The sequence below is a fragment of the Macadamia integrifolia genome, chromosome 13 (genome assembly GCF_013358625.1).
Source record: "Macadamia integrifolia cultivar HAES 741 chromosome 13, SCU_Mint_v3, whole genome shotgun sequence".
Lineage (NCBI taxonomy): Eukaryota > Viridiplantae > Streptophyta > Magnoliopsida > Proteales > Proteaceae > Macadamia > Macadamia integrifolia.
The window spans coordinates 28,730,353-28,745,245 of NC_056569.1; the positions used below are offsets into that span (position 1 = coordinate 28,730,353).

The 14,893-nt window shown below is 38.0% G+C and overlaps 1 protein-coding gene across 5 annotated transcripts; it reads left to right on the top strand.

The window, feature by feature from the left end:
- Nucleotides 1-1,629: 1,629 nt before the first annotated feature.
- Nucleotides 1,630-13,398, top strand: LOC122058852 (AT-rich interactive domain-containing protein 2-like). 5 transcript variants are annotated; one of them, XM_042621545.1, is made up of 5 exons: nt 1,630-2,092; nt 2,178-2,367; nt 3,194-3,262; nt 3,718-4,662; nt 11,697-13,398. In XM_042621545.1, the coding sequence occupies exons 3-5, from the start codon at nt 3,233-3,235 to the stop codon at nt 12,555-12,557; spliced, it is 1,836 nt and encodes a 611-aa protein (XP_042477479.1). In that variant the 5' UTR covers nt 1,630-2,092; nt 2,178-2,367; nt 3,194-3,232; the 3' UTR covers nt 12,558-13,398. The 5 variants fall into 5 exon arrangements, with proteins under 5 accessions (XP_042477479.1, XP_042477482.1, XP_042477481.1 ...); XM_042621546.1 differs by lacking the exons at nt 1,630-2,092; nt 2,178-2,367 and adding an exon at nt 3,387-3,567 and having other exon boundaries at nt 3,222-3,262; XM_042621548.1 differs by lacking the exon at nt 3,194-3,262 and having other exon boundaries at nt 1,634-2,367.
- The last annotated feature ends 1,495 nt before the right edge of the window (nt 13,399-14,893 follow it).

Consider the following 14,893-nt stretch of genomic DNA (forward strand, 5'->3'; position numbering starts at 1 on the left):
GTGATTATTGTTAGGTCTTATGTCGATAAAATGACTTAATGAACATCTTGATCCATGTGTAATTACTTCATTTGACAAGTAAGGAGTTGTTAAATTAGAGGTTATAATATTTATGAGGATAAAAATACTGCTCATCAATCTGGGAGTGACATGTGGCTTGACACATGGGGAGTGAGCAGTTAGCAGAGGCTGAAATGACCTCCTAGGTCATCCCTGGGGAGGCTGACCTCCCAAGTAATCCATGGTGAGATCCATACCCACTAGGGGTGTCAAGCAGTCAGGTCGGGCTGGTCTTGGTCGGGCTTAGTTGAGCTTGGTCAATTTTTAGGGTTGCATAGTGAACGCCCGTTTAGTTAAAGGGGTTTAGCTACAACGGGTAGGGTACAATTGATAATCAACCGGTCTATCTCAGGCTCTAATTGGACTATCATAAATGGGCCTTAACCAGGCTATAGACTTATTTAACTTTAAATGAGCTTTAAATGGACCATCTTTAAAATTGGTCTATTAAATGTATTTGAAGAGGACTATCAATAAAATGAGGCAAAGATGAAAGAACTATCCCATAGTTAAAATGTGTTAAGCCAAAGATGGGCAATGCAGCTAAGTTACTATTAGGTACTTGGTCTTTAACCCCGGAACTCAAATCAATTAAACTATGCCTACAAACTCAAGTTTAGCAAGTTCAAATCAATTAAACTATATCTGAAAAAGATGAATATTCAGATTACAATCACCACCATCTCAATTGTACATATCGCATAGCTTTAACACTAAATACAAATAGTATTAAAAAAAAAGTACAAGTAATATTAAAAAGGGTCGGGCTAGGTTGGGCTTGAGGAGTCAGTTCAAGTCGGGCTTGTAAATGTGTCGGGCCAGTGGGGTGCCCGTCGGGGTAGGCGGTTGCACCGTGTACTACCTATTTATAAAAGTGTCAGGCTTAAGCCCGACACGTTTATTAATCAGGACGGTCTAGGTCGGACCATAAAAGTGTTAGACTCGGTCGGGCTATTGGTGCGGGCTTGTAATTGACATCCCTGGTACACACAATCGTAATATATTAGCTGAGCAGGGTATGAGCTGAATAGTGTATGAGTCGAATAGGATCGAACCATCGATCTGGCCTCAATCAGCTTACTGACGTGATCCTGAGAATCAAGGACTGTTCAGCTCAACAGATCTTACCGTCAGCTCAGAAAATCTTATTGCTTGGAGTTCACGAAAGCAATCTCCAAGAGATTTATCCAAACATGGATTTCTAACCAGGTCAGGCAACTTGCCTTACAAGACTCTCCCAAGAGATTTGTCCAAACATGGACTTCTAACCGGATAAGGCAACTTGTCAACAGGACTCTCCCAAAAGATCTCCTACCTAGAATGGACTTTTCGCCAAAGAGGGACTTTCCATAATCACCATATCCATCGGCCATTGCCTATAAATACTAAGGTACGCCCCCTTGCAGGAAATTGATCAATTTATAGTGAAACTCTCTTGAGTATTTATTATTAAAGAGACTAACTTAGGCATCAAAGAGTCTTCCGCCGAATCAATCCGACACTCTTCCCTGTCTATTTCATTGTGCAAAGGTCTTTCAAAGCACCTGAAACGATTTATGAATTCAACGAATATGGATTTTGTTTATAATAGGGAAGTGGATTTTGTTTAGAATAGGGAAGAAGCTCCAGGTTTGCCCGTGTTTAATTTATTGATAGTAATCTTCATGGTTTGAGGTACACAACACCTTTGTTTATATTTTGCAATTGTATCTTCAAATCTTGTTATGATTCTAGGGTTCTAGATCAGAGTCGAATTGGAATCAACGATGAATGATTCCATCTCCGATTTTGATTATTCGAACTTTGATCTTATGTACTTTAACTTTTCGTGGGAGATGTCATTACATGCAAGTGACGTGTAGATCCCTACCTAGCCTTTATAAAACTTTTAACACTTCTATCATTTACATATTCTCTTTGTATTGGTAGGAAACCCTTTTTGAAGGAAGCCCTTTTTAAACTCATCGATATAACCCAGAGCAGCGGATTAACAGGGCTGAGCACTTGCGATCACAAGGAAAGTACTAGAGAGGTAAAAGAGAGAGGGTTTCTCCCTTTATTTTTATTTATTTATTTTAGCTAAAGCTGTCCATTTATTTGTGAATACCCTATCTCAGTATCTCCACCTCAGAAGCAGGGGTTTTGGGTGGTGGAGACGCACAGAATCTTTAATTGTAAGATCTCTGTTACCTTGGTTTCTTGGATCGGCTCAATCTACGCGATAATTCATTTCTACACAACTTTGGCTTTCGGATTGGAAACAACTGTGAGTCTGTGACTCAATTGTCCCTCATCGAATCCAAACAGGTAACAATCCAATTACCCAATTCTATTCTGATTCTAAAGCAAACTTAAAACACCACCACCTCACTGGAGCCCTAATTTAGAAAACCAAGAATTGGGTCGAATCAACCGATTTGAATCGGGCTAGTTTGAGACCTAAACCCGATTCTCTGTGATTCGAAGAGGCTAATTCGATTTGTTTTTCTAGGGTTCAGCCAATTCCGACCCATTTTCTTGAATCTTGAAGGACACTAAAGAACCAAGCAACCCATGACATAAACAAAAAGGTGTGCTGAGCTGATGCCCATTGCCCATTGTTTGTTAAGAAGAAGAAGAAAAATGAAAAAACAAACAATAGGAAACCATACAAGGTTTCAAGAATTGGAATTCTAATTGGTCAAGATCGAGCCTGATTTTGATTGATCTGAAGCAGTGGATCTATACTAGGTTTCTTGGGTTAAGGCTGATACCGATCATTTTCGACTTAAATAAAATTGTAATCAAAATTGAAATCAACTGAACTCGATAGGTTTCTTGGGTTTAGACTGATTCCGATCATTTTTTACTTAAGTAAAATCAAAATCAAAATCAAAATCGAAATCAAAATCAGCTGGACCTAATCCAGATCCCAATTCTGAATTTAATAACCTTGGAACTAAGAAACCCACTTAAGTCTTTTCCCATTCACCCCCCACTTTACCTTTTTCCCAATCACCTTGTCTTGTGATGGTTCTAAGAACTAGGGTTAGGTTGTGGAGGTCATCAGGATTATGGCCTGATGGTAATATATAATCCATAATTCCATTTAATATCCTTCTTTCATTTTTGTACTCTTTGTCCAAACTTGAAGAGGGCATCAAAGGAAAAAAGAAAAAGGAAAGCACAAGACATGGCCAGGGAGAGTCACCCTCAATTGCAGGTACGTCTGTCCATCTGTATCTATCTTTGTGTAAGATCTACCCGGTAAGTATTTGAGGATAGGGTGTCTGTCTCTGTTCAAAATCTTAAAAAGCCCCTCTCCATTAATTTGACATTTTTGCAAGTAAGGGGCGGAAAGAGGGTCAGTTCAGTCAGAGAACAGAGAGTGTGGGTAAGTGTGTGAAACAAACGCGGGATGAAAGAAAATTGAAGGGTACTGAGGGGCCAGAGGAGCTCCTGTGTCCTAGATCATCGGATTCCCGCCAAATCATCATCTCTCTTCAACACCCAGATAGATTTAAATCGGTATCTTTCATTTTCTTTATTTTTTTTCTGGGTTTTTTGAATTTCTTTGTTTGTACTGTTTTTCTTGTTTTGTTTTTGTTGTTGGTTCATTTCAAACGTTCAGAATGAAAAGAAGAACACAAGTGAAGAACGAATTCTTTCTTTGTTTAGGGTTTGAATTCGAAATCCATGGCAGGATGGTCGATCTTGGCTGATGGGTCAGGTCTAAAATGCGTCGAAATACTTGGCAACCTTCAGTCGAATAGTTTGTGCTTGGATCTCGATGCTTCTCTGAAAGGAAGTCTTTCTGGTTGCAGAGATAAGTTCCGCTGTTTGTTCGCTCAAATTTTAACTGTTTTTCTCAAAGAAATCTCTGTTGGCGAAGAACTTCGGACCCTACCTGCAATGCTCGGAGATGGGTGCTGTGTGGATTTGTTCAAACTCTACTGGGTCGTGAGACGTAAGGGTGGATACGATAACGTTTGTAAAAATAGATTGTGGGCTTCGGTGGCAGAAGAATCCGGCTTCGGTTTGAGATTCGCTTCGTCTCTGAAACTAGTTTATGTCAAATATTTGGGTACCTTGGATCGATGGTTACAGAGAATATTCAAAGATAAGGGAGCAAGAGAAGTTTTGTCGGCCAGTGGTGAGAACCTTGGTGTGTTACCCGCGGAGCTACGGACTGAGTTTCAAGGTATGCTATCGGAGCTGTCAGATCAAATGAAGATAGATGGTGGACGCGTTAAGTTGGGTTCAGAGAAGAAAGAGCTTCTCTTGCCAGACTCAGATTGCATGCATGAGGTGCATAATGCGATGCATGTAGATGGTGGCAAGGATTCTGTTGATGATGACGATGAAGTTGTGATATTGGATTCTGCTGATGTTAAAAAAGACATTTTCTCTCGCAAGAGAAAGCGGGAGTGTTCATTTTCAGATATGCTGAATTGGGTTCTTTGGGCGGCCAAAAAACCTTGTGATCCTGCTGTTGGAACAGTACCTGAATGGCCCCAGTGGAAATCTCATGAAGGTAATGAATTCTGGTTGCAGGCTTTGTTGGCCCGAGAAGCTCTGTTAACGAGGCGGATTTGCTCAACTGATGCACATTCCATATTCCAGGTATATATTCTATTAAAAGAAATCATTGTTTGTTGTTGGTCTTTCTTTTTTCCTTTACTGTATGTTTGGCTCCTTAAAGCATGGAGTTCGGCTATACTCACCCCATTCATGCTTGGTATTGTATCTGATTTTATGAATCATGTATTCCGTATCTGGCATGGTATCCTTTCTTATCGTTGTTGATTTTCTCTCCTATGTTTCGAGTTAAAACTTAAAATAACTTTGATGATACACACTCTTCTTTAGTTGCTTTCTCTTGTTGCATCATGTGCAGGATGTTTTTATATCAAAGTGAGGCATAATGATTGTTTGTGTTAGTAAGATGGCCATTTGGCCTTACCCACTTTAATGGGTAATTAAGGAATAATAAAGGGAGAGGGCGGGTCCTAGCTGTGGAATATAGCTGTTAGGGGATAAAAACACTCTAACGGCTATAAACAGAGTCTATACATATAGGACTTTGGGAAACAATTAAGGCAACTAACGTGAAGCCCTCTACCCGAGTATAGACATAGACACTACATTGGGACCACAGCTTTGCTGCAGTGTAATAGAGAGAGGAAGGGGAAATTAGTAGCAACATAGTGGTGGTAGTGGCGCAGCAACACCGATTCGTGCAAATGCCAATCTGAATAAGTTTAAGGGAAAGGGTAAACTGAAGCCAAGAACCTGAAAAAGGTGCCTACTGGAGCATGTTATGGGTGTGAGAAGTTCAGTCATTTAAGTGTTGACTATCACCATCTGCAAACTGCCAATGCAAAGAGTTCGTTCGCATTGTTGATTGTAGTCATTTTGGAGAACAACTTGAGAAGTGGTGGATCAATTCAGGCGCAATGCGCCACATCTCAAGGATCACATGAGGACAACAACAGATGAATGAACCCTTTTCCAATTGGTGACTACAGAATCTACAAGGGAGAAAACTCGTACTGAAAGTGTGAGTGTTGCAGATGATGCCCTTGCCTTGGAAGGGACAATTTCCTCTTGAAGGATGTACTTTTTGCTCCCAACGTGCATCAGGATTTGATTTTTGTACCAGCCCTTGTCAAAAAGGTCCTTGATGTGCGTTTAAAAGCATTGAGAACCTGAGGTTACCATAGGACGACATGGTCATTCTTTTGCTTTGGGCCGTTTTGTCCCTGAGCAAGATTTTTTTTGCTTACAATTGTTGACTTTGTTCACAACGTTTCTGATTCTATTAATAATGCATTATGCTCGTCTTTGATTTATATTATTTGTGCAAATGTCATAGATTCATACATGTGGCATATGAGACTTGGACACCCAAGAATTAAGTAAATGCATCAAATATTTAAGTTGTGTTTGATTCCTAAATTATGGAAAGTAGAATATGATGCATGTAAACCCTACTTGTTTGGCATGACTAGAAAATCGTTCTCAGTGGGAGAGAAAGCAAATGGATTTCTTGTAGTGATACATTATGATTTTTGTGGGCCACTTAGTGTGAGCACAGAGTTTAAAATTTTTTGTGAAGAATATAGAATCGTTAAACAAACGACCATGTCTTTCACATCACAATAGAATGATGTGATTGAAAGACAAAATAGAACATTACTTAATGTGATACGTTGCATGTTATCACATTCTTCTCGCTCTAAGGAATTCTGGAAAGAGGCCATTCTCTCAAAGACTTATTTTGAATTGAATTCCCACTAAGTCAGTTAATACTGCACCCCATGAACTGTGGACAGGTAGGAAGCCAAAGTTAGAAAATCTAAGGAAATGGGGGGGTCCACGGCCCATGTACTTACAGCTGAACTATATAGAAATAAATTGGGCTTTAGAATTATCAGCAAAAGATCAAAAGGATCTAGATGAGGAACAACATTAGGTGGAATTTGAACCTCTACGTGTGATTTTGGATGATTATGATAGACTCTCAAGATGAACCAAAAAATTGTGATCAAGAAATTCCTTAAAGGACATTATCTGGAAGATAGGGTAAGTGGGAATAAAAGAACAGAGCACCTCCGGCTTATGTAGATGACTACTACCATTATTTATTTCAGCCATCTTGTCCTACAATTAACATAAATGTAAAAGAAGCAGGTAATCCCTTAACCCACAATGAAGCAATAAAATCACGAGAATCTAGTGAATGTTTGAATGACATGCAGGAGGAAATTGATTCCATAACAAGGAATCAAGTATGATTGTATGAGAACTATGCGACATACCAAAGAGCAGAAAAGACATAAGTTGCACGTAGGTTCATAAGAAAAAAGTATAGAAGCAGATGGGTCCATTGAAAAATTCAAGGCCCTGTCAGAAGCAAAAGAATTAACCCAAAAAGAAGGTATAGACTACCAGGAAACTTACTTGCTGGTAGTGAAATTTGCTTCTATTAGAGTGCAATTGTCACACATCTAGATTTAGGATTGTTCCAGATGGACGTGAAAACTGTTTTTTTAAACGGTGAGTTAAAAGAAACCATATATATGCGTCAACCTGAAGCTTTTTCATACCAAACAAAGTGATAATTGTGTATATATTTCGAAGAGTTGGAGTAGTTTTATTATTTTGTCTTTATACGTCGATGTCACTCTTTTAGTAGATAAAGAAAAATGTCAAGGTAATTCTGTTAGTTAATTGTATTACTGAATGAACATTGTTATGTTAGTCTAGCAAATAAGGCATATTAGTGTTCCTTCAGACTAGGATTTGGGTCATTTGGGGATCCACTGGTATATTCTCTGGATTCCCCTGCCCCTCTTTCTTCTTCCCCTTTTTGTGTGGGGGGGGGGTTGTAGAGATGTTTTTTATTACAAAATTGAACGTTGAATCACATGGATCTCTGTAAAAAAGGGCTCATAATGACTCTCTAAAGTGAATATTCTAAGGTTGTACACCCTGGATGCTGTTCTATGGATTTTGCGTGAACTGATCAAAGTGTTGTTTTGTAAGTTTACTCAGGATAGTTGTGACAGTCAATGAGTCAAGCCTGCAGAATGCAGATGATGGGCCTAGGATATAGACTTACTACTCAAATTAAGCTTATATCTGCTATTTTGACATAGAATCACACCCTTAGAGAGTTGCATGGAGCACAAAACAGTAGGCAGAATAAAATAAAGAAGTGCTAAAAGATTATTGAGGAAAAATCATATCCAGTTTTTGTAAAAGTTGAAAAATGCAGTTTTAGGGGAGACTATGTGGACGGGTAAAAAAAAAAAATATATATATATATATATAGTTTTTTGTTGGGGTTAGAGGGGGCTGATTTCTTGAATGGAACTGATCAAGAGGCAACAGAATTATGCATGGACAATGGAGAAACTAATATACGCACTACTAGTTCTAAACTAGGAAACTAGAAAAACTAGCAAAACTAGGATCACCAATATAGACAACTGAACAATTGAACAACTAAAGGAGAAATTCAGTAACTTGAGACAGAAAGCTCTGTTTTTCTGGTCGAGTGTCAATATGAACCAGCGGAACTGGTTTGCAAAATATATCTGAAAATAGAGCTTTGGGTTGAGCTGCGCAGACTACTTCTAGTGCGGTTAAGAGTTAATACAAAGAATTACAGATGATGAAGATAGCAAGAGTAAATAAAAATAGACTGGCCCGGAATCCACCTGAAACCTCTTTGGAATCCACCAAGTTGAATCTGAGAATCCAATCAGAAAAAGTACTGAATCCACAGTAAAAAAATATTATTCATAAAATTCTATAGAACTTATGGGTGAGGCCATAGGCCGGTATATATGTATATAGAATTCATAAATTAGCCCTTTAACAATCCTAAACTAATTTGGAATTCAAACTGCTATTTGGAATGGCCGAAACAGACTAGTATTTGACAGTCTTATCCAAACTAGGACTCACAAAAACAGAGCATGTACTTGGAATGAAGTTTGGATTCAAATTTCTAATGGTTCTAGGACTTCACTACCTACTTTTAAAGTAAAGCAGACTCAAATGACCCCAAAAATTTGGACTAGACTAATCCTGTAGTTCTAGCTTCCACCCATGCTCTATGCTCATTAAAGTGGGTAATTACGAAGAAAACCCCTTGGACCAAAATGCCCGACACATATGTTACCCAACTTCAGGCTTATTCATGGGATGTTGTATTCCATTTTATTACATGTCTCTCAGATATGAAATTTGATTTGATTATTAATACCAACTCTGGGCTTACCTATGACTTCAAGGATCCCCATACTCTCTGGGTCATACAGTATATTGCTATTCGACAAAAGAAAAATCATCCATTAGGTTTATATCTTTGAATTTTCTGGATTTTTCATTATTGAGATTGTAAGGGCATTATTGGTATGGGGAGTCATGAAAGGTCTTGTTGAATTTCCATATGGGCTTTTTGTGTTTCCTTGGTTCCCCTGTTAAGGTTGGACTAATCTGCGAATGGGATAAAACAATTTGAGTTGGTTCTTCCATGCTGGAAATTTATGATTATTGTAGCTTTTATCATTGGACATTTTTTTATAGGGATGAGTTCGGTATTTGCCTCCATGCATTGGGTTTTTTTTATAATGGATATGGCATATGTTTCCTATTCAGCTTCCAATTCAACTGTTCTCCTATTTATAGTTGTCAAGGTGTCACCTAGGCAGCCGGTTGCCTTATGTTTCAAGGCAACCATTCTCAGTATGATCAAGGAAATAGGCCTCTAGTATTTGGCATATGGCAAACATACCGGAATATATTGCCGCCTTGGGCCCCTTGCCAATACTAATGCCTAAGCACCAGGCGCCATGGTGCATTGGCCTTGCTCTGGCTCACCGTGGTACAATGAAAATAGATATGTTTTTGTCCTGAGGAACTTATACATACCATAGTGACATAGTCTACAGCATTGTGTAAATGCTCATTTCTATTGAGATAGCAACGTATACAGTATTTCAGGGGGCGAGAAAAAGATTCTAGTGCGAGATGCCCTTTTCTCTGTTTCCTTTTGGTATTTCCAAATGATCATGTTTTGTAATGATGGTTCTAATGGAGCATTTAATGTATATATAATGGGACGTATCTTATATCTTGGGTCTTTAGAACACATAGATCTAATGTTTTATTTGCCATGAAAGGGCATTATCAAAAAGTTTCACTTATCTTTTAATCTTTAACTTTATTTTATTTTGTGTGTGAAAGGAACCACAGATGAAGGGAAATCCAAAACAGTATATGTGTGGGCTGTATTACCCATTTAGATGAACCCCTGCAACATAGATTCCTCTTTTTGTGTATAATTTTTATCCACGGCAGCTTAGGTGGCTGCCAAAATATGTCCATCACATTTTTCCCTGTTCCTTTTTTTCAATCTGATGGCACTCTGACTTGGGGTTTAAAATTCTAGAAGTTTCAATGGCTATGCTGTGCCTAATTAATGTGGTTCTGATTTAAATATAAAACAGTACCAAAACAGGATAGAAAAACAGAGAAAAAAATTCCAGAACTGAGAGAACTTGCATATTTTAAATCAACAAACCAGATCAGACTGTAGGTCGAGTGTCAATTTTAGACTGTAAAAACTATGCTGAAAATTCCAGCAAGATCTGATGGTCAGATTTACTGATGTGGACAAGGCCTAGTGGCCCTAGGATAGGCCAAACTAGGAATCATATGACTGACAAGAGAGAATTAATATACCCAGCAGGAGTATACTCTATGATAGTAATTTCAGCATAAACAGAACACTGAAACTCAGAAATCAATTATCCTTCTAATAACCCAATCCCTCTTGCTGTAGGATTGCGACAACCAAGCAATTGAATCAGATTTTGAAAACAGGGTACTGTCGACTGAAGAATTCTGAAACCAGAATTGAAATAAGCAATGTAGAACACCTTAAATCCAACAATCCTAGTGAGGGTTGGACTGATGTGTCACAGGGACGGATTTGAATTCAATGTGCAGAATTTAAGAGCATAAATTGGATAACAATCTTCAGCAATGGGACAAGAGAAAAAAATGACAGTACATGGGCTTCCCACCGCAAGGTATTGATTGGATTCACCACCATTTACACCTTGAATCACCACAATGAAGAACATTGAATCAACGCAGAACCAAACGCGAAAGCCAATCTTTCATTACTCAAATCCGTGTACAATGCTGGGCCCCTTACAAACTTAAATAGAAGGCTCATAACAGATTCAAACACTAAAAGGAAAATGCCTAGCCCAATCCTTAACTAATAAGATAACTTAAATTGACTAGGAAACTAAAGTAATGAAGGAAACTGACTCAAAACAGGACTAGACTTGTAGAATCATAATACATCCTAACTAAACACTTAATAGTAATTAAAATTAAGAAATAAAGAAACTTAATTAATCTTGTATGCCTAGTCTCTACCGATATTATAGGCCTAATAAAGTGGCTCATTACAATGAAAACACATTGGATCAAAGGCCCAACACATACATAGTCCAACCCAAAGCTTATTTAAGTGATTTAACTGCATCACTAATCCATAGGAGATCCCCTATCAGATAGATGGTGGATTTTTCATATCAGTGTCAGCCTTCTGAGGGAAAATTAAGCTGCAGTTACTGTGGTCCTTTGATAATTTATACCTTATAAAACTTTGGACTTGTTCATGACTTTGTTCTAATTTGTTTTGGCTCACATCCCATTGCCCTATAGAATTTTCCTTTAAGCTTTACAGGAATACATCGGTCACACCACACTCCAAATGCACCTCTCCACTTCATCCATCCTACTTCAATTTTCAAGGAAATATCATCCTCTATATCACCTTCTTATTTATGATTGACCCCAGATATTTAAAATAATCATTTTACGGTATCTCATTCTCTTCAAGTTTCACCTTTTCATTGGGAAAAGTCTGAGTTGTTGTCGTCTTCCTCGGGCGAAGATTTACTATACTTTCCAAGATGATCTTATCAAAGTTTCCTTTGGTTAATTGTGGAATATATTTTTTTGCTGAGTATGGTTGATTTTCCTTGAGATAATTGTTCTCTCTTCTAATCTATACAGTTTTTATTTCTCCTGAACATTATGTAATTTGCATTCTAAATTTGCAGAAAAAGCAAAAGATGCATCCTTCCATGTATGAGGATCCAATTGGTGGCAATCACCAGTCAACAGGAAGATTGAGATGCAGCCAGAGAATCCTTTCACTGAAAAGTTCTCTCTTACGCACCCCTTCCAAGTCTGCCTCGGCCACTCGAAATAATCCAAAAATGAACTTCACTCCTCACAGTGCAGTGCTGGAAAATATTGCCGACAGAGTTGGTGTCCCTGGTGATGGTTACCTCCGAAAACATGTTGGCGTAGGTCGTATTTTTCAAGTGGAAGTACCAGATTGGACTGGTATTCCTTCAGAAAGCGACTCTAAATGGTTAGGCACACGGGTTTGGCCACTGGAAGCAGGTGAACATTTTATGCTTATTGAAAGAGATCCTATTGGAAAAGGTAGACAAGATTCATGTGATTGCCAACGTCCAGGTTCAGTCAAATGTGTAAGATTTCACATTGCTGAGAAAAGGATGAGATTGAAGGTTGAACTAGGGTCAGCTTTCCACCATTGGAAATTTAATTGTATGGGTGAAGAGGTTTCACTTTCATGGACAGAGGAAGAAGAAAAGAGATTCAAGACTATAGTAAGATTAAATCCTCCATCTCTGGACAAGTGTTTCTGGGACGAAATTTACAAATGTTTTCCAAACAAGAAGAGGAGAGACTTATTGACCTATTACTTCAACGCATTTCTTCTCCAACGCCGTGGTTACCAGAACCGTGCGACTCCAAACACTATTGATAGTGATGATGATGAATCAGAGTTTGGATCTATAAGTAGTGGTTTTGGGTATGAAGTTGTTAAGGTTGCAGACTCCAATACTGCCTTGTGTGTTCAAAGTGAGCAGTGGGTTGATTTGGAATAACAAGCCTAGGTGGATTAGGAATCTAGATTCGACTTAGAAGTTTATATTATACAGGCAGGGTGTTTCTATCATTCTACCATTCAATGATTTTCAATGGGAATCAAGGGAGTTTTTCTTTCCATTCCCTGGTACACACCATTCATCACCAACTCTTAAAATTGGATATTGATGGGCTAGAAAGATTGTTTTAGTTTAATGGATGAGGCAGTTTTGGAGAGATGATGGCAGCCATTCTGGAGGAAACAGTTCGAGTATGGTGCTTGGTGGTGCATGAAGCAGGACTTTGTGGAATTTCTCAGAACTCGGGCATGAGTTGCAGACCAATTTTTTCTATTCTTGCAATATCAGATCTCGTGGTATGCTTGTTCAATTTGGTGGATGGAGCATTTATCAACAAGATCAAGGAGATGCTTGTGATTGCGTTTTAGCAATCTATGGGTGTCAAAACCTAGTCCGAACTGGTAAAATCGACTGAAAAACCTTGACCTCATCTTTATTGGATTGGTTTGGGATAAGGTATGATGGGATAGACTGAAAACTGGACCGCATCTAACTGACCAATATTTATTCGATAAAAAAAAAAAATCATTGAGTACAAGGTTATAAATATGTGAATTGATGGTCTATCAATTTCAATATTAGTGAGAGGATTTCTATTTGTAAGGGAAATTGTTACAAATCAACGAGTATGAGACTATGAAAAGGGAAATTGATCTGTAACAATGCTTCTATTAATCTCCATGTTCACTATACAAAATTAGTTATGATGGTTAAATGAATGATTTGATAGTAGGGTTCACTTTGTGATTTCAATATTAGTTATTCTCTTTCAATTGATAAACAATGATTTCACTACAAATTCTATTTATTCATTGATATTCAATATTAGTTATTTTTCCCTTGCAATTTATTCCTCTTTGCTCATATTATAACACACATCAAATTGATTTCTTTATTCTTGGTTTTTACTTGTTGGACTTGGGAAAGATGATATAAAGTGTTTTTACCGAACATTGTGATTCAAGCTTGAAAACAAATTGATCAAAATCGGTTCTAATCTGATATTGAAAAATCGAAACTAACTAAAAACCAAAATTCCTTAAAAGTTTGATTTTGGTCTCACTCATTCCTAGATCTTAGCTTGCTGTACTAACCATTTGACACCCCTATCAATCAATGGCTAACTCAAATCTAAGAATGACAAAAACAAGCACACATATGTGCAAGTGTATAGAGAGAGAGAGAGAGAGGAAGCTACATGACCTCTCTTTCTAGCTGTTACATTAGCCACATCAGTTGTCCACATGGCAGGGCACGTGGAAACTTATTTTATGTATCAGTCTTTCTGTTATTAAGTTTTGGTTCTTTCTTTTCATAAAAAGAAATAACCTATAAACATGTAACTTGGAACTTTTAACACTTTTAAATTATTTTTCATTAAATAGAGAGACTTTCGAGCAAATCTGTTGAGCACAACATACACAACCTTTTTTCTTATTACCATTCCAAAATTTCATTGCCTAAAGGTCAGGAATTTAATAATAGGCCGGAAGTCTTTTCCATATCTTCCATTGCCAATGGATCAATATAGCTTCTGGCCAACTGAGGTTTGAATCTGGGACTTCCAAAATTTTGGAAGAAAACCTAAGCCGGAACCCAGCAAGCCAGGCCAGGCCCATTGACTATGTGCCAAGCACCTAAACCCAAGCCCACTAGGCCCAATAGGCCCAATAACAGATAAATTCAAGTAGGAGATTGTAACAACTAACAACAATGGGACCAGCAACACAATAACAACTCATCTTTATCCCAACTCAATGGCGTCAGCTATATGGATCAAAACCAAGCAAACTAAAAGCCAATTTGATACAGATATTTGAAGAACTCAACCCCATAAATTATTCTATAAGGTGATGAAACTCAAGACTATATCAACCCACAAATTTCTTTCATAACCGAAGTGAAATCAACCCCTCATACGACTGATATGGGATTGTAATCTATCATCAGACACAGTCCCAGTCCTCTTTCGTGGGTCCTACAAACTTCTATATGATTAACAACATTATGAGAGGTAAATCCAGTAGCATGTCAGCCAGCCATGTTCTCAAAACTCAAACGGGTTGGTAAAAAATTTCAGTAACCATTAATAATGGAACTGTGCTGCACTGTACGTACGATACTGTGGGTACTAAAAGAAGAGTGAAAGGTTCTTTTCTGTGTTTGCGTTCCTTGAATGAAGGATTCAATCAGAATTCAGATCCATATATATCATGTAAAATGTGACAGTGGGACTTTTGGAGGTGGTGGGACTGGGAGTTGCATTGTTTTCTTCT